The sequence below is a fragment of the Barbus barbus genome, assembly GCF_936440315.1.
Source record: "Barbus barbus genome assembly, chromosome: 16".
NCBI classification, from domain to species: domain Eukaryota; kingdom Metazoa; phylum Chordata; class Actinopteri; order Cypriniformes; family Cyprinidae; genus Barbus; species Barbus barbus.
Genome location: NC_136744.1, coordinates 15,132,563 through 15,153,706, shown reverse-complemented (window position 1 = coordinate 15,153,706; position 21,144 = coordinate 15,132,563). Strand labels below are relative to the sequence as shown.

The window sequence follows — 21,144 nt, the reverse complement described above, 5'->3', positions numbered from 1 at the left end:
TTAATTTAAATACTTCAGGTCCCCTTGGAAGCTTGCTGAGGCCCCCTAGTGGCCCCCCTAGCCCCCTGGGTGATAACCACTGCTTTAAACCTAACAAACCTATTTTTGCTTGAAAACCTTTCTAGCACTAACAGTCCTATGGTTGCGATGCATAAACGGGAGAGTTACAGAGGTCTTGCTTCATTGTGTGCCCTTCAGCATGACACTAACTCTCAGGTGGCTGCAATTGACTAATGGCAAAACATCTGCAAAATGACAACAGCATGACAAGGTGAAATTTCTATCAAAAGAGTAAACAATGACATGGTCTATGTAAAAGGCACTTGATTTTTTTTTTTTACCTTTTTTGTTCTGGGGATGCTGTTCTTCCTGTCGCCTTACCCTTTCCTCTGAAAGGTATGAAAGAAATCAAACCAGGCTGAAAATGAGACAGAGACCTAACAATAAGGCATAATAAAATAGATTTTTACAAAGAGTGGCCACATACATCCTGAATTAATATTTATTTTTGCATGAAACTGTAACATAGGAATGAGGAAAGTATAATCACTTTGTCCTCTTGCTTATGAATATAAGTTCATTTGAAATATAAAAAGTACTTCTGCAGACTCAGTAGCTGCAAATTCTCATTGTAATCCACTGGGAACAGACTCGTGCTCCTCTGTGCATTTCTAATGCTATTTTATTTGTACAGAAAAGATTTGATCAGACAAAATTCAAAGCTGTCATTATTCCTTTGACTTTGTGCAACATACAAACTGCCAGTAAACAAAAACAAATTTAACATGAAAAAAGAAAAAAGAGAGCTGTAAAACCTCTGTGTTTTTGGATTTCATTGATTTTGGATGCTCCTAAACACAATGAAAGCCATCTCTTGAGTATGCCATGCATGCCTGACAACGCTAACTAACAAAAGTCTCTGGGTGCTATTTAGGAGCTGCTGATCTGATCTTATTGAGTGAGTAAAAGACCAAAATATCCATAAATGGGCTTTTAGTTGATACATATAACAATTTCAAGGGTGAGTGGCTCTGTGGAATGAGTATCACAGCATAATAGGGAAGATCCAGGCTTAAATTCTGGCTTGGGTTCTTTTTCCGACATCTGTTGTTATGCCTTTGCATAAAACACTTCAGCCCAGCTTGTTTAAGGAGTGCCCTGTCTGTTACCGATGCATAAACAATTGATTGGTCATTCAAAGGTAATATATATATATATATATATATATATATATATATATATATATAGGGTGCAATTTGTGAAAAAAGCAGAGAGGGGGGGTGCTTTTGAAAACTTTTTTCTCTCTCCATAAGTGGAAGGTAATAGCCTTAGTAACCTAATGTTAGTGTAACCTGTTAATAATGCAAATCATAAACCCGTCTTTTTAGGCAAGTAATATATAATGGGTGTCATGTCATGAAATGTTTTTAATATGACGGAAACTGTATTTAACGTGATCACAATCTATTAAAAACATTGTAAATTAGGCCTATTAATTGTAATGATTTCATTTCCACAGTTATTCAAGCATAAATTATAGGCCTATAGAGAAAGCGAGCAAAGAACACAGTATCAACAGAGCTTTTTGAAACTCCAAATCAATTAAACCATCGACTCGCAAAATGATCGACTGTTTCGACGTGCTCTAATTGGATCGCGAATCATTTGATTTAGACCTCGGGAGATCGGGAGATTGCGGGATTTTTTATCCCCACCGGGGACAAAAATAGTTCAGCAGAGCATAAACCAGAGGGGGGGGGGGGGGGGTCTCCCCCATCGCCCCCAGCAAATCGCACCCTGTATATATATATATATATATATATATATATATATATATATATATATATATATATATATATATATATATATATATATATAAAAGCATTTAAATTTTAAGCATTTAAGAAAAAAAAATCTCTAACTGATCAACAAAAAGCATTAAAATCTGATCATTTTGAAAAAATGTGCACATCACAGGATGTCAAATATATTCATCTAAGGGCTCTGTGAAGTTTTTCTATGGTTGTAGTTCACAAGAAGATTCTAGATTGAATTCTATGATCCTTGTTCAGCATGAACCAATTGGGTTCAATTTAAGGGATCTGTCCAAATAATAATGTTCTCTATGACAAAAGAAAATCTGAAAAGAACTTTGGGCCTAATCTGAGGCTGATAAAACAGGTGAATATGACTTTAAATAATATTATTTGGAGTGTCACAGTATTGTTCCTTGATATACAATACATTTTACACCACTTGATCCACCTTTTCTAACAATCCATCAAAAAGACATAACAGTACGGAACTTTGAAGACTCACAGTCTCTCTGAAGGTAACATCTTGCTGGTTGGAAAATGAAACCTTTAGCTGAAAATTACATTCACAAAGTAAAACATATCAATCTGACCTCTTGATCAGAACCTATGGAACTCAGAAATTCAAAATCACTCACACTGGGATAATACGGCTATGAAAAAGAAAAGTAAATCACCCTTTTGTTCTGTGAAATACATTTTTCAACCCAAAATCATTTGAAGGTTATTTGTGTTTTGTTTTTTTTGTCAACCTCACTTTGTGTTCACTACTTCTTTGTAATCTGTAACATAATCAGTGGAAAAATTGGTTTGCACTCCCCTGACACACTCATACACAAATATAAATTTAAAAGGTGTAGGATTAAAAATGATTAAATACAGATAAAGGCGATGATTCCGTCACAGGATATGGAGGAGGCAACTGGCAAAAGTGAGAGATGAAAATTAATTTGAGCTAATTGTGCATTGTTCAGACCAGCCTTGTGTTTCTGCCTCAGCAATATTACCAACCATGGGTAATAATCACAGTACCCTTCCCATTGAGAAAAGTCAACTATGCAGGAATAGTAGCTGCCAAGGCCCTCTGTGATTGTATTTTCCTATTTTATAACATAAATCCTTCTTTGCTTGATCTATAATAAAACCCAATTTGGACATTTTCAATCCAAAGAACACAGACAAAGGATTTAATACAAACTTTTTTTGGCAGCACTTATGCTACGTCAGCTTGTGAATTGTTGCCCTGCGGTGAATTACCGCGAGGTAAAAAAAAATTAAATCTGCTTTACAACTTTTTTTGTCTACTACTCACTCATACTACTTCAGCGAGCAATGACTACCTTTATCAATTTCAGATGAAGGTTAAAATTCTGGTTACATTTTTATTATAATTCTTGCATAGATTTCTAGAATTCAGACATTCTGTTTATTCTGGTTAAGAAATCAAGTTTGCATGCTACTTAAAGGGGTTATTCACTGCAGGCAATATATGTTTTTAACAAAACTTGACTGTCTATGTAGTAGAAAGGCATTCTTTTATATAATAGGTGCTATAATTGGTGCTATCTGACTAGAGAAAATGGACAAAATGGGTTAAAGTGTTCCCTTTTGCCAAAAAGGCAGGTTTTGCATCATCCGTCAGACTTTAGCTGACAAATAAACTGGAAGATCTGGGTGCAGGCAACATAGAGAAAGAGTACACATTGTTCATTTACATATAAATGGTCAAAATACGATACAATTCTGATTAATATCAACATTCTTGTGCCTGCAAAATAAATGCAACGCACACGCACAATATCCACTAAACACGTCAAAGAGAGATATTGTTATTTTTGAAAGAAACAAATGCACACCTGCCTGTAATATTTAGCAATTTAAAATGTTATACTTTGATATGTTTGAATGTGTGACTTTACAACATCATGATTTTACAATAGGCTTCATAATATTTGTTTCAGATGAGTTTGAGAAACTCATTTCAGTTTCTGAATATTAATATATTTCCATCTTCTGCCCATCTCAACAAATATTACTCAAGTCATTATATTAGAAACCTCTTCTCTTTTCATTTCCTTCCCCATCATACATCACCTTTCATCGTGCATCACCCTAATTTACATTACTTAATTAACCTTAGTGGCCTGGCGGTAATGTAGATATTTTTTATAGTTTAGTCAGAGGTGATATTTGCACGTTGTGCATATTAAGACACTGAACCATTAAAACAGTAATCTTCTACACTAAAAAATGTATGACCTTCAAAAAGATGCTTCAAAGTAAAATACACTGACATTACCGCTGACATAAAGCATTCATTATGGATATGCAGCCATAATTCATATCCCTGCAACAAATGTGTTGTAATGGTTGAACACATTTCAGAGTGAATGAAAATTTTTTCCTGGGTGTTTCTTAAGGGGGATGAAAAGACACAACGCTAATGTTTAACTTCCACAGTAAAGAACATCTTGTCTTGCTTCCTAATTACAATGAAAGTGAGCATGGCGTGTGCTGTATCACTCCTCTATGAACTTCTAATAAGTGGGAAAGAATACTCTCAGGTCTATAGTTGGTCGACAGATGTCAGCACAGTTATCTACAAAATTAAAGTGACGCTAAAAGTATCAGGACTGTAAATATATTTTAAAAGGATTTTTAAATGTAATTATCTTTTAATTTAATATTAGAGAATTATAAATTTCACCCAACAGGTAGCAGATCTATTTCCTTTAAAAAAAAAAGTCTTATGTATGATTTTATAATATTACGATTCAACAATGAACAGCTACATTTTTATTAACTAATGTCAAATATATATATATATTTTTAATGTTTTGAAAGAACTCACCAAGGCATTTATTTGATCAAAAATAACTTCCATTTTAATATATTTTCAAATGCAATTTATTCCTGTGATGGCAAAGCTGAATTTTCCGCAGCCCTTACTCCAGCCTAATATATTATTTTGGTTCTCAAGAAACGCATATTTATATTATAAATGTTGAAAACAATTGTGTAACTGCTGTGCAATAGTTTTGAAAACCATGATTTTAAGGATTCATTGATGAAAAGAAAGTTAAAATACAGCATTTATTCAAAATAGGAATCTTTTGTAACATTATAATTTTAAACATACATGTGTGCACGTTACAGGCTGCCCTCAACAGACTGTGCAGTTGGACTGTGTTCATTCAGCTATTGACAGCTCACTAACACACACACAGAGACAAAAATACAAAAATGCCTAAAATCATTCTGACATGCTTTTTAGCAAATCTCTTTTCTCCATTACATTTTAAATGGCTCCCCCAATCATAAGAAGATTCCTTAATTGAACTTTTGCCGGGGGGCTCGTATTATGCATGAATAAGGAACTGAGAGTGTGGCTGACATGCATTAAAAGGACGATATGATTTCTGCTCCTGCTTTGCTCGGTCTCCTTTCACACGATGCTACAGATGAGCATAGAGAAGAGCAAAGGGGCAGAGAGATAGCTAGCTTTTAGATCCCACACATTTGCTTCACCTGTCTGACGCATATTTAAAAATGAAATCACACACTTAATTCAGTATCCATTTTATTCTTTAGCCAAAATGCACATTAACATCTGCTACATGTATAATGCTGATGCAAATTATTCCAGGAGCACAAGGACAAGCCCGTTCGAATTTGCTGTCAGCCCCCCCCCCATTCTCCCCGAAGAGTGGTTACATCAAGTTGCCAAACACGCTTGCAAGGGAGTGCTACTCACTGCCTCTCACAGCAAGTGTATGGGCATCCCAATTTTAGAAGGTTTTGCTGTAACAGCAAGAAGAAAAGGAACCTGCCATCCAGCCAGAGAAACAAAGACACTTGGGATTTCTTTGTTCCAGCTGGAGTTTCAGGAACAATCTATGCAGTGCAGTTCACTGTGTATCTCATAGCAAACACAAGTGGCCTGTGCCAGTTACTGAGGAAACCAAACAACATGGAGAGGATCAAAAATAAATGCAACATTTTAAAAGCGTTATAGATAATAATGAAAAAAGTGTGTAACTCTAGTATAGTGCTTTTTTCTCTGAAGAAATGACTCAAATGGTGATAAAATATTTTCAGCCACTATTTTATTTCTTTCCACCAATCGTGAACCGCAAAGGATTGTGGGATATGATCTACATGTACACTGCTTCAAAACCCAACTTGGATCAGAATCAGAATCAGAAAGAGCTTTATTGCCAAGTGTGTTTATACACACAAGGAATTTGTCTTGGTGTTAGGAGCTTCCAGTACAGAAAGTACAAACATAGTGCAGACAACATATAATTAAGGTAATAGAAACACTAATAATGAAGAAAATAGACAATAAATTATAAATAACAACTGTAATAAAAATAAAAATATACAGAAGAGAAAAATGTCCATAGACAGAACTGTGAATGTGCATGTGTCCAGATGAAGGTTTGATGAGTTATTTACAGATGTACAGATGAGATAAAGGCACAGTTATGCGAATGCTAGATTCAGGTGTTCCTTGATGCCTTCCTACCTAAATATACTGCCTACGAAGGAATCATTTTTCATTTTTCACAGCCATTAACTCAAGGAAGGCAACATGCTAAAGATTCATGAAGCTGGGAGCAAATATACAGTTGGAATCATTTGTTCCATCAGTAAGCCTATACATGGAAGGAAAAAACTAATAGTCCCACTTCTAGTAGCTCACAGCTAAATGAGATCTTCCAGTGGCCTCCAAAACATAAAAGAGACCTGGCACGTCCCATTTTATTAGAACAGGGTATCACGCCATCTATCAATTTCAGTTGTGGAACAACATCAACATGTTTATCAAAATATTAAGGTAGCTGGCATTAACCTATTAGCCTGCACATGATTACTCTATGATAGAGAGCTGTGGCTTGATAAGTTTTCAAATGGGAAGCAGTTAGGAACAGCTGATCCTATCAACATACCCATTTTAAATAGCTCACACTCTACATACTAATGTCCGGAGGATTGCAGTAGTTGGTCTATCAAAGTCTGTGACTATGCAATCTGCAGGTCAAATTTATACTGCAGGAGAACTAAATCAAGTTAAAAGGCTGCTTATGAAAATGGAGACATATCATTAAACATTCATTCCATCTTGAGACACGTTCTGTGGCCTAATGATTTCGTTTTGTCAGGACAAGGTTACTGCTAGATCACACATTTGATCAACTGCAATCATTAGCACTAATTTAAGACATCTGGAAGCATATGACCTGTGCAGAATCTGAAAGATGTGTGTATTAAACCTTAGACATAACTAGAAAATCCTTGTTAACTTGGACTGCAAACATTTTACGCACAATGTGTAATTTAAAGCAATGGGTTGTGAGTCTCTCAGAAGCAAAGAATGGTTTACAAACTGCTGGTTAGCAAGGTCCCATTAGCCCCTGCTGGGAAATGTTGTAACTACACTATCTGGTAATCAAAAAGCATTTTTCTCAATTGACGGACACTGAAAAATAAAAATGTCTCATAAAATGAGACAATTTACTAAACCCCAAATGTTTCATTGTATTATAGTCATTTTATTAGCAGATACTTTTTGAGGGCTCTTAAAAGCATGTGGTGTGTATCCTTGTTGAGCAAAAACCTCATTTCAGATCTCGCACTACTACTAGGTGTTGCGTCAGCCGAGCAACTGCCATTGAGATGAACGGGAATACGGACATAAAGATTTCTCCAGATATTACATCCTTGGTTATAATAGTGATGGGTGATTGATTACTGAAATATGACACTCATGCTGTTCTATATAATTAAGGTTGTAGTGGTAGAATTTTCGCATCAGGCACAGTAATCCTTGAGAGGTCATATATCACTGTTGTTTAAACCACAAATTAATCACTACTGTTAAGTGTGATATAATAGATGTACTGTAAAAGCAAAATCAAATATTACTAAATTCTCTGATTAAAAAATGTTTTTTCATTCAAGACACTTTTTGCCCCAAACATCTGTCCAGAAATGAATGACGAGCTGTTTTAATCATATAAGAGCACTTTGATTTAAATGATTCATTTTCATCTCAGTTCATCAGGGAAGAAACATTTCAGCAAAATCCTGCCTCATCTTTAACACCACCTTGTAATATCCATTCCAAAAATGTTGTTGCTAAGCAGATTTTTTGTTGTCTTACTTTTCATCCCTATGAGGCAAAGAAGGCTCATTTTAGAAAAATGGACTCTAAAGTGGATGCAGTAGCAGTCTGTCCTTTTCTAAAGTAAGTAGTTTGCATCAAGTCACTATATAAAGCAATTCAGCAATGTGCTTTACACGATCAAAATGACAGACCGGAATGTGAAGCATCCTCTTTGTTCCCCCATGAGGAACAGCTTATTCCAGGTTGGTGGTTCTCTGAAGTGGACTGTCTCACCAGAAACTCAAAGCATCTGGACGGAGAAGATGAATAAACTTTAAACAGACTCTTTCAGCCAAACTTCCCCTATCTTTTCTGAGACAAACCTGTCAACACATTTTGCTAATATCCAATACAGAAATGTAATAAATGAAATATTGTCTTCTATCAAGAGTGATATTGCCACATATGCTACCTATAAGGCGATATATACTTTTCAAATATATGCATTCTCTGGGTAGATGAAGATATAAGTTTATAATATACAACGCATATAAAAGCCCCATTAGAATTTTTATATGCACATACGTTAATAATATTTTTTTATATGGCACTATATGTAGCAACTATATGTGTCAACAATATATATGTTACTTATATATGCAACTTTCTTAAAACCATATATATATATATATATATATAGTTGTGCTCATAAGATTACATACCCCTTGCAGAATATGCAAATATGTTAATAATTTCAACAAAATAAGAGGGATCATGAAAATTGCATGTTATATTTATTTAGTACTTGATATATTTATTTATATTACATTTGTTTATAAGTTCAATCATACTCTATGTCATGATGTTTCATGAACTTAAAAAAAAATGATGAACTCTACAAATGATCTCTTGGAAACAGCCAAACGCTGAGCAGATTATCAAAAATCATCTCATTTAGTATGGCTCTGAGAAAAAAAAAGAACAAAAGATAAACAAGATAAATGATCCTCTGGCCATTGCTTTACTGCAGTAAAATATGTCATGATAAGTATAACTTTTTTCACATTATAAAATATTTTAAAAATCCTAAAATTAGCAATTGTAATAATTTGTGCAAGTTCTTTCGCAGTGCACTGGAACTGTGCAGTTTCAGAGGTCTAGACGTTAGAGTTACGCAGCAGGCACGGGCCATTAGCTGAAGTGCTTAGTCGTCAGTTGTTTCCAGGCCGCCTGGTGTTAAGGATAAGTTACGCGTGTATTGATCGCCGTTGTAATATTAATCACGTCCCTGTTAAAGGGAGGGACAAAATTTGTACCAAAATAAATAAGCTGTGGGAGACTCCTTGCCTGAACTCTCCTTAAACCCAGAAACCTTGAGAGTGGAAGCATTTGATTTAAATTCCCTTAATATCCCAAAATATACAGCAAACTTAACAGTGTAGAGTTTTAAATCTTTAACAAGAGTGCACATATCAAAGTGTTCCCTGAGCATGGGCCAGAGTCCTTTCCTATCCAGGTTTAAATCGGGTGTACTGTTCACTGGCCATAAAGGTACATGCAGTACCAAGAGGCCTGACTATTATACGACATTCTGAAATAAATAAAATATGTGCTTGGGTAAATAAACACTGGCAGGGGACCAGTGGCTCAGCATGAAATTTAACAAACCACAAGTTTTTATTTTTTCATTTTTGCCACTATTCTTCATAATGTGCTACCAAGGTGAGAGATAATTAAGTATAACATTTTTATTTCTTTCATTATTTATGAATAAATTACAGACTTTATAATAATTTAATTATACAACACTGAAATGTGAATGCGAAACGCAAACTTTTTCCTACATGTCTTGGGGGAAGCACAAAAAATGAAGTTTTTTAAGACAGTAGGTGTCTACTTAGATTAAAAATGACCCACAGGAGAGTAAGTAGACTGCCACTAATTACCATTAATTCCAGTTCAATAAGCCTTTTTGTGCAGAGGCAAAATATTCAGACTGAATAATGGTAACATAAGCTATATGCAAACTTTCATAACCATGGCCAATTTAGTTTATTTGAAAGATAGCATACAAATGACTTATTATCCCTTTTGTGGAGAGCTGTGTTATCTTGATTTGGTTTTAAGATTATGACTAATTATTTTGGGGCAAATAAAGTGGTTTTTACCAGACATATTTGTTACCTACAGAAAACCCCGGTAACACTTTCTCTTTTGAAAAAGCACAGCCTGTTTTAGGACACAATTCTTCAGAACCTGAATCATCAGCTCAGCCTTTCAGATTTCCCGTTCTTTCAGATGGAATTACTGGCCTGTTTACATAAAAATACTTTAAACATTTTTATATTTGCCATGAGCTTGCTTCTATCATGTGAAAATGAATCTAATCATAATGAATAAATACAACACATGAGATGACATGAGCTGTATGCAACCAGATGCAGGCATTCAGAACTCCTTCTATAAAACACACTGAAGCAGCATATAGTGACTTACGTTTGAATGTAAATTAATGTTGCGCATTATTTACAATTAAAAATATGTTTACTGTTTACAATTTCCTGATGACCTGGACCAGTTACAACTGTTGTCATTTAATTATATGCATGCTTATTCAACAGCACACACCCCACTGTGCTCCCCTACACTTGAGATAATCTGAGCCAGTGTGAGTACTTTGTAATAGCTGTAATTACCTCTTAATTACTCTGCTTACTATCTGATGAGTTGTCAAGGACTACTTTTATCTTATCCCAACTATAATAGCTTCAGATCATATGCAATGCTACCATGTTAGGTTGTCCTTATGACCTCAAACAAATGAACACTGGGGTAGGCAATGAAATATTTAGGCTCTCTGTCCTGAACAATAATCAAAAGAGATATAGCAGCATATATAGGCTATAGCCTGTAAGTTATTCTTTTTCATACAAGTCCATATGGCAAAACGTGGTTTTTAGTGATCAAAGTTTGATTAAAATTAGCCATGGCTAGCCAAATAGGACAAATAAAAAAATGTATTAAAAAAAATAGACAAAAGTAGGTAGTCATAACAACAGAAACAGAATGAGAGTTAAATGTATAATTTGAATTTATTAGATCAAATGCATAAATAATTAGTATTATGAATAGGCTATATGGGGTTCACTATATGAATGCGTTTGCCCGATCCAGTAACTCGAAATCATTTCTGTGCTTATAGTAAGCGACGTCGTTGAAGCACGTGAACTTTTTCGGAAGAATTGATGAACAGCCGCCAAATATTTTATTGTCAAATTTGTTTTTTGAATTCCGTTCACTGGTAGCCTGCTTACTGAAAGTTAAGCACAGTCCCAATAACTGGAAAAGACAACCTTACACAGCTACAAAAAAAAAATATTTATAAAGACCAAGCCCGACTGTGAACAATTCCCTCGTTTTACTAAATAAATGCTCATCTGAAATGATAATAAATGATAACACCTGACACGCATGCTTCCTTCTTACATGCTTCAAGAACAAATATAAATTATCTGAATTAAACATGATTAATAAATATTGTATTCGCGATAACTGCACAAACAATGTACAGCAGCGACGCCACACCAAACAGATACGAGCCTAAAAATGATAGCAGAAGAAATCATAGTTTACCTTCAGCGAGAAGGCGCATCGCGTGGACGAACGACGGGTCCAAGCTCTCCTTCTCGGCAATGAGCTCTGGCAGGTACTTGTCCTGATCCATCACTGGATTCCTCTCCTGAACACCGCGAGTGCAGGTGAGACGACCAAAGTGGTGAGTGATGGAATGGGTGTGTGGATGTTGCGTTTAAATAGACTGCGTAATATCGGGGAGGGATCGTGTGGTTTTCGCGCACAATGTGGAAGATATCAATGCAGTGTACCCATCTCCTCGAGTCTCTCATGTAAAACCTCCCACCTCAGACTCCGAATCTGTACTTTCACTCCGCCCATCTGTATCTGGATTGGTCATGGCAGAGAGCAAACTGCATGCAAATGTCAGATATTGTCTGTAGGATTGAACAGGGGACATTCCCACTGCTGATCTGTGACCCCTGTCCATGGTTCTGAACACCTAATCTTCTATGCAAATCTACGGTTTTGCACTCTCTGACAAGTAACCTTGCACGTTTGCTTTGGAAAGACATCAGACTTTCGGAATCAGTATTATTAAGCACGTATAATTGGATACTGAATCCAACATGAAGTAATGTAGTAATGAGTCATTCTTCATATGTTTTAAAGAAGGGGGGGGGGGGGGGGGGGGGGTAAGCCAAATAAAAAAAAATTATCACCATCACATCATCCAAGATGTAGATGAGTTTGTTTCATTGGAGCAGATTTAAAGAAATTTAGCATTACATCACTTGCCCACCAATGGCTCCTCTGCCTGCAGTGAATGGTGCCATCAGAATGAGAGTCCAAACAGCTGATAAACACATCACAAGAATCCACAAGTAACTCACACAACTCCAGTCCATCAGTTAATGTCTTGTACAGCCAAAACCTGTTTTGTTGTAAGAAACAAACCGATCATGAAGGTATTTTAACTTTAAACCATCGCTTCTGGTCAAAATACCAACCTACAAGTCCACAATCCACAATAACACTTCCTCCAGTGACAAAAGTCCATCCCCTGTTGTCCTCTCACATCAAAATGCACCGACATATTTGTTTGGAAATATTTTCAACTGTTTTTGCTTGTTCTGTTCATATTTCTCTCCTGATTCAAACAAGATGATTTTTTCACTGGAGAAAGCAATATTATGGATAGAGGACTTTATAGCTGGAAACAACATTGAAAATATAGCAGAAAAAGGATTTTGTTAATTGGAACGGTGCAATAACAGATATTCAGGACAAACACAAGTTTTGGTAACGGCCATGAATACTAATCAGTGGATTTCCCATTTGCCTCAGTTTGCCAAGATGGATTAAGCTGTTGTGACAGACAGTCACAGATAGTGCAAACACTCACAAACACACAGACTAACACTTAGCCAAGCAGCTAAGCACATATGAGGGGGAAGGAAAGATAGCCACAGAGGAGAAGGGGAGAGAAGACAGAGAGAGAGCGAGAGAGAGAGAGAGAGAGAGAGGCAGTGAAAGGAGGAAGAGGGACAGGACCAGCTTGCCTAATTAATAACTGAATGGATTACAGTGCTGTTGGCAAACATCTGCACCCCAAGTGTCATATTTACTGTCTGCCTGTGAACTATGAACATAATTACAGAATACTGGTCCACACAGACGTGTTGCATGGTAATGCTACAAATGAAAAACCATTTGGCACAAGTAATCAAAAAGTAAAACATCAAAAAATCTCATGTGAATACTGTTTTATCCAGAATATTCCATAATATTAAAAGAGGGTTTTGAAAACAAAAGCATACAAAAATAGAAAGCATGCTACTGCATTTGATAAAACCTTTTTATATACAGTATGCAAAAATTTTATAAAGTATATGTCCCAAAAAATAAAGTATATGTATTTTACGCTTCAACACTCTGGTCGGAATCAGTTTGGCAATAGGATAATCAAATGGATTTGGGATTTCTGTATTGATTTCTGAGGGGGGTGAATGGTAAGAGATTAAGGGAAAAGAAATAAGGGTTTGTGGAGGATCAACACCTTCTATACATCACTCACCACTCAACATAATGAAATCTTTCTGAAGGGCAAAAGCTATCAGTTGCTATGATATACGCTTCTTTTGTCTCTTCTCTACAAGATGAAAAACAGTTTTATTGCTTCATCAAAAGACTGTGATTCATCAAAAGTCTCTCACTTAGCCTAATTTGTGGCTTTTGTGTTCTCATTTTTACAAAATATCTGCCTGTTTGATATATAAGTTTTTATTTTCATATTGGTGAGAGAAAAAATCTGAATATTTATGGTGATATTACGGTATTTGTTCCAAAGTTATCCAACATCACACCATCTATCAGTTCCTTTACATTATTTGTATTCAGACCAGACACTTTAGAAACAAATAAACTGCCACTATATTGAACTTCTGAGGCATCTGGTCAAGAAAAAACAACTAGAGCCTCAGTAGTTACACTTAACAGCTTGACATAATTTATTCCGTTGCATCATGTATTAAACTAGTAAGAATGGCTTTCTGCAGCACTCTAGTGGCCAAAAATAACACAACAGGATCAGGTAGATTAGGCCAGTGCTTCTTACATTAAATGTGCGCCTACTCACTACACATATGTAAATTTATCAAATCTGAATAGGAAACTAATCATTTTGAATTTTAATTGTCGCTTAAAGTTTAATGATTTCGTGCTGTGGGCAGACAATAATTCAAAGCACAAAACAAATTCTGGCCAGAATAGAATTTGTTGTTTGTAATTTCCTGCTGTCACATTAACACTAAATTGGACAGCGTTTAATTAGAAAAGTGATAAATTTTACAAATATTAACTTTCATAAACCATTGTTTTAAAAGAACATAAAAAACATCTGTCATGAAAACTTTAGAGAAAGTCTTTAATATTCAAAATATAACTGTCAAACATTAAATCTGTTTTTCTGGCACTTTATTATTTTTTTTTAAACATTCAGAAGATCCAGTCATTCATTCTGGATTGATGGCACATCAAGCACTGAAGGATAATTAGAATTTTCTAAAAATTCAGGGAAAATACATGATGAATTACAAGGCTGTAACAGTACCATGTGTTCAGAATAATCAATCTTTATTACTTTGTCGAAATAATAATAGAGCTAAAGTGCATTGACTTTACACCTCAGAGCATGTTCCCTAACAACTATTAAAAACAAATAACGTTTAGTGGTATGCAACATTTTCAAAGTCTTGAGCTGCACTTTAATGAGGCACTTTTTTTTGGCATGTATCAAAAGCTTTGAGCAAATGCAATCAGCTCAGGGACAATAGCTTTGGTATTTTAGCAGAGTCTCAGATTGTGGAAATGCAATAGCCCACAGTGTGAATTATTAACCAGCACTATTGAGAGAGAAATCAGGAGAGGGGAGGAAATGGGGTAATGGGATATTAAGTTTTGCTCAATTTGAGGACTAAGGGTTCACATGGCATCTCAGGCCCTTGTGTCACATCAACCTCCTGCTTCTTCGCTTGAGATTTATGTATTTATTTATTTTTACAAGCTCTCTGTTTCACACAAAGCAATCCATTCTACCCTGACAGGTGGAGAGAGCTATTGAGACGATGCTATAAAAAGCATAGGCTGGTACCGACTGTCTTAGTCTGTAGTACATTCTGTTGTACGAAATTGTGTTGCCAATGAAATCCATAGACTGAGGTCAGGAGACATTAAATAACCTTATTGGGAGATAATGCAGTCAAACACATTTCATAAAATCCTATTTTCATGTTAGATATCATGACAATCTAATGACACAAGACCAATATTTAGTAACAATTTAGTTATAAACAAACTAAATACATTTTTGGTCACATTTTAGACTGTTCTTGCATCATCTATGAATAATTGAATAACACCGGAACAAATGAGCAAAACAATATTAACATTCTAGTAACTACAAATAACTAATAATAAATTATGTGAAACTAATGAATAACTAATGATGGACACGTTAACATTTTAAACTACTTTAACATTTAACCACTTATATAATTAAAAAGTAATAGCATTTTTTTTTTTTTTTTTGCTTCATACATGTTAATTGACAATCTGGAATTATGTGGATTACTTGGGGATTATTGGGATGTTTTCATCAGCTGTTTGGACTCATTCTGTCATTCTGACGGCACCCATTCACTGCAGAGGAAGTGATGTACTTGTTAAATTTTCCCAATCTGTTCTGATGAAGAAACAAGCAACTACATTTTGGAAGGCCTGAGAGGGTAAGTATTTCAGCTACTTTCACTTTTAAGTGAACTGTTCTTTTAATTGAACACATTCAAGCACTGTTTATCTATCAATATCAATTCTATTTTTGCAAAACCTTGTTTTCAGGATTTTCAGATCCTATGGCAGTCAGAGGCCCAGAGGCCCTGTTCCCACTGGTTTGAATATAATTACAGTAGAATATAGAAAGTAGGCCTATATTGAGTAGTAGAATGTGCGAGTGGTGGGCACACAGCTGTTCATTACTGTTCGTTAAAATATTATGATTCATAAAGGTCAGCATTAAGGCAAAATGTGTTAAGGCAATGTTAGGACAGCGTATCTAAATTAGGCTTATGATGGTGAAGGCCAGAGCAGATAATGGCTGCCACTGCCCCTGGCCACAGGGACCACACAGCCAGCAGCGTTAAATAGTGAGTCTGCAGTACTCTGACAAGCCAAAACCCTTTGTCATCAACAAGAATTTCCACTGTAAGCTCCCTTGTAAAAGAAAGTTTAATAAGAGCCTCTGGCCAAAAAAAGTGGATATAAAAGACCTTACATTACTAATTGAAATAGCTTTTCTGACCCACAGGGCAGCCTAATATCAGCAGTTATTACAGTTTGCCTATTCTACTGAGGGAGCTCTCCATGATCAGTTAAGATTAACTCATTTTATTGCTCCTCGGGCTACTTGTAAACAGTGCTGGACGTGTCTTGTCTTTTGAGGACCACTACTGAGAAAAATAAATATAGTACTAAAACAACAGAGGATTTGCAGTGTATAAAACTATTAGTGTTTTCAAACAGACCTAATCATCTGTCATGGAAAATTGATTTGATTAAAAATACAGTAGAACAGTAATACTGTGAAATATTACCATTTAAAATAACTGTTTTCTATTCTGATATATTTTAAAATGTAATTTATTAAAGTTTTCAGTGTCACATGATCATTCAGAAATCATTCAAATATGCTGATTTGCTGCTCAAGAAACATTATCGATGTTGAAAACAGTTGTGCTGCTTATCATTTTTGAGAAAACATTTATTTAAAATAGTCACAGATGTATATGTAATGTTACAAACTTAATAAAAATGGTAGTTTATAAGCTTTAAAATGTAAACTTACAATGTAAATGTAAGAAAATTATCTAGTTTTATTAGTATATTTAGAAATTGAATAAAATAGCATTTAATAATAATGATATTAGATGTTGCAATAACAATATGTTATGAAAAACTGATAAGCAAATGTGTTTAGTATAAATGAATACATAATAATAGATAATAACACTAATAACTTATAATAGAAATCATTATAAAAAGAATGAATTCCAGGCAAATTAGATCCACTATCTTCCACTTGAGGCTCGAGGCATCAGCGGGGGTGGACTGGGACTAAATTTCAGGCCGGGAAATCTCAAACTCATCCAGGCCATCACATAAACTCACAACAAAATTTGAAACCACGGACAACAATATTTTTTGTATGACATTCATCATCATCATCACATAAAAAAGTTTAAATCCCTAAAAAAAACTTCCATTTTCCTTTTTAGTCTCTTCATTTTCCCTGACATCTCTCTGTCCCTTATGCGTATTTTTACTTTTTTCACTATTTTTTTTCATCAACACATCTCCACCCTGTTGCAAAACAACCACCTCAGTATAATTTGTTTGCACATAGTACACTTTTATTTTAGAAAAAATGAAGTATTACATTAGGACCATATGTTATTGTTTTATCTAACCTAAATGTCAAAATTGGTACAATAATAGCTACATCCTGAATATATCTTTATAGAAAAAATCTTAACACTGAACATGTTTTTGCATTATCATGGGTCATGTTTTGTCTTATAAGGAAAATTAACCATGGTATTATTAGGCCTATGGTAAAAGTAACCATGTTTTTTTTGGCAGACTGATTACCAAATGTATAACCAGAGTTTTACCACAAATACCATGGTGAACTATATAGCGTAAAACCATTGTTAATTTGTGGTTATGGTTTAACTAGAGTAACCATGTTAATTTTCGTTGTGTTGTTGTCTGCCTTAGCTCCCTCTAAACCTGTTATAAAACGATGTGAATATTTGTCTGCTAAATTCCTTCTCTTTACAATAGTAATTATGTCCTTTTGGTAATTTTGCAGTAATTATTTGACTGCTCTTGCTAACATTTGCTAGCAGTTGCTAATGTTTAACTAAGGAAACAAATACAAAACTACAATACAACAAAACTACAATTTACAGATGTAAATAAAAAGTGCCAGCACTTGAAGTCCCGGGGCTACTGCAGTTTTGCCTCTCTGCTCCACCTGGTCGCTTCCACTCATTCTCGAATCTTGCGATGTGCGAAGCTTGCACGAGGTGAATCGCCATGCCAGTCAAGACCAGTGTTGGGGAAAGTTACTTTTAAAAGTAATGCATTACAATATTGCGTTATACTCCCTAAAAAAGTAACTAATTACGTTACTTAGCTACTTTTTATGGAAAGTAATGCGTTACGTTACTTTTGCGTTACTTTTTAAATATGAGCAGGGCTTGATTGTTTTTAATACAAGAAGTTCTAATCATAGCAAATGTAAAAGCCCTTTCACACCAAAAAGTGTAATGAATAGACCTCAGGCTGAAGGAAAAGTACATTCACGTCTGTAAAGTAGAACGCAGGAGAAGAGGGTTCAACACTCTTCAGCAATAAAAAACAATGAAGCACAATTGTTAGTTTATCTAAAGTCATTTTTGGTTTATTAGTATGGTTGAACTTGATCATCAAAGGTCAGCAGCAAAGACATCGGCTAATAAAATGGGATTAGATACAACAACAACAAAAATATGTAGGGCTGCCAGGCCACCGGGAATTCTCCCGGTGCTCCTGATGGCCAGTCCGCCCCTGGGCATCAGCATCACACTTGGTCGTATGTACAGCTTGTGACATACTGGGTGCTACACATGAAATACTGGCCAAGGAAAATGCCGAATGAACTATATTGTAAAATCAAAGTGAAATTTACAGCACAAAGAGGTCGAAAAAATGATGAATGGTCATAATCAATGCAGCGACATTACAAGAATCACAGCAGCTTAAACCAATGGAGTCAGTGTACCCCTTCAGTAGTACAGCCAACCATTTTTCTCATTCACTCGTGCTGGGGGAATCTAATACATTTAATTGCCACAAATGCACAGCATACAGAATGTTAACAAAAAATATGTGGCATTGATTTTAAGAAACAAATGGTTCTAAGGTGCAAATGAATGTGTAAGGGAGAGCAATGCATCACACAGAATATGCATCCCTATACATCATAGTGCAAGTCATTGGGAGTGTCTAGAATTAGTTCTGCAGTGTGGCAGGAAAGGAAATGAGCTTGCTAGCATTCTCAGGGACAAACAACAGCTAGTATTTCCCTACTCATTAGTCGCAAACCACATCTAAATAAAGAATCCATAGCTTAAGTGTTTGATCTCCCAGCTGTCTTCTTAAATGCATGAGCGATGCTCAGATCAATATGTAAAGCCCACTAGGAGAAATATGATGCGTTAATTCATCATTAACCCAATGAGATTGGGTTAATACATGCCCTTTGCCTCTAAAACACATTTTCTTTCATTTTTTTCATACACTAAAGAAATCTGTCAAGCTCACTCTGAAAGACGTGAATTGCAAGATGATTCACTTCCAGACGTGAAGCATAAATCAGAATAATCTTTTAGTTTTCCTCATGCCACCGCTTGTAATGAACACATCTGTTTAACTCAGTCACCTACTTTTGTTATCATACACACATAAACTTTGATTCTTGAAAAACAGATTACTGAATTATGGTATATTTTGTATTGGTTGAAAGAATAATGATATATTGAGGTATATTTATTTAAATATTAAAAACAGTACACTCTATTCAACAAAATGACAAAACATGAAAGATATTAGATATTTAGATACTCGATCAAATCTAAATAATGCATACAAGGTCAAATGGATAATCAGTAGATGCTCTGAAGCAATCATGGACACTTAATGTCTACACATAAGCATAGATTTAGCTATGGTAGGATGATGTCCAACTACCAACATGCATTGTGACATTACTATATACCTTCCCACCTAATGCTGGTGTGATGTATACCAATCAATATCACACCGCACTCGTTCATTTAGGTGAAAGGAGAACTGGTTCCCTGACTGAGCCGGTTTCTTTCAAGGTTTTATTTTTGCCTCCATTTCTGCCAGCGTCATCTTTGGCTTGCTTAGTTGGGGTCTAAAAGATGCTTAATATTCAGTAATATCAATTGAAGGCACTGACACTATTGGATGTGAACAAAACCTGAATTGAATTGAGCTAAATAATTACTCTATTGTCTTCTGTAATAATTAAATAGTAATTAATGAATTTTGCAACATCGACTCTGTTATTGATCTGAAACTAATCAACACTGAACTGACTGAAGCTGAATAATGACCCTACTGTCTTCAGTAGAGCTGATTATCACTGAACAGAACTTGTTTCATAATGAATGAACTTTACACAGTTATTAAACCGAACTGAACCAACATTGAACTGACTGGAGCTGAATAATGACACTATTGTCTTGCTACTGATTAGCAGAATTTTGCATCAGCTTTTAAAGTTTGCATCGTTGATTCTGTAACCTTCCTGTTTGATTCTCTGAAGCTGATTTGAAACATCTCTACTGTATAAAGCACATATAAAAAGGTTGACTTCACTTGAATATCACACCAAAATGGAATATTTCCTGATGGACTAGATCTCAGGACAGAAAATATAAAGGCTACAGTAATAATGATATTTTTCCCTACCAGACTTTGTTCCACTCCACTGCATTACCAAGGTCCTGTAACTGTTTTAATCGCTCGTTATTTCTAAAATGTGTAAGATCTGGGTTTCCTGCCTAGTTGCAATGTGTTAACAACTCTGAAATGTTCCTTCCAACTTTTCAAACTTCTGCCCTGCTTGATATAACTAGGCTATGCGTAGCTGTACACTGCCCTACAAAGGCGAACCACAGCAACTGCTAGCCTACAGTTAAACTGAAAACATGACTCTGAATCGGTTAACTCTTTTGAAATAATTTTTCACAAAATTTAGGGAAAACCCATCTGTCACAGGAAAGATTAGTGTGAGTCCTATTAACTTCTTTTATCAACCCAATGCTCTGCCTTTGCAGACATTGTACGGTAAGCACGTGGCGTTTCTAGACCATTGACAATACGCTGACAGTCCAGTTTCCAAATGACTGACTGAGCAGTTACAAATGTCCTTCTTTAAATGAAACAGAAAAGAGGCAACGCTGAAACATTCCTGAAATAAATTTTTGTGGCTATTAATATGTTTATAGGAAAACAAAA

At 35.3% G+C, this 21,144-nt stretch overlaps 1 protein-coding gene across 1 annotated transcript in view; it reads right to left on the bottom strand.

Moving 5' to 3' along the window:
• LOC306882618 (KH domain-containing, RNA-binding, signal transduction-associated protein 2-like) overlaps positions 1-11,647 on the bottom strand; it is a gene marked incomplete at its 5' end in the record, with an annotated part of 50,276 nt that extends 38,629 nt beyond the window's left edge. Inside the window, one exon of the mRNA XM_079437364.1 lies at positions 11,557-11,647. Within this exon, the coding sequence (XP_079293490.1) occupies positions 11,557-11,647 (91 nt within the window). The remainder of the gene's footprint in view (positions 1-11,556) is intronic.
• Between the last annotated feature and the right edge of the window lie 9,497 nt (positions 11,648-21,144).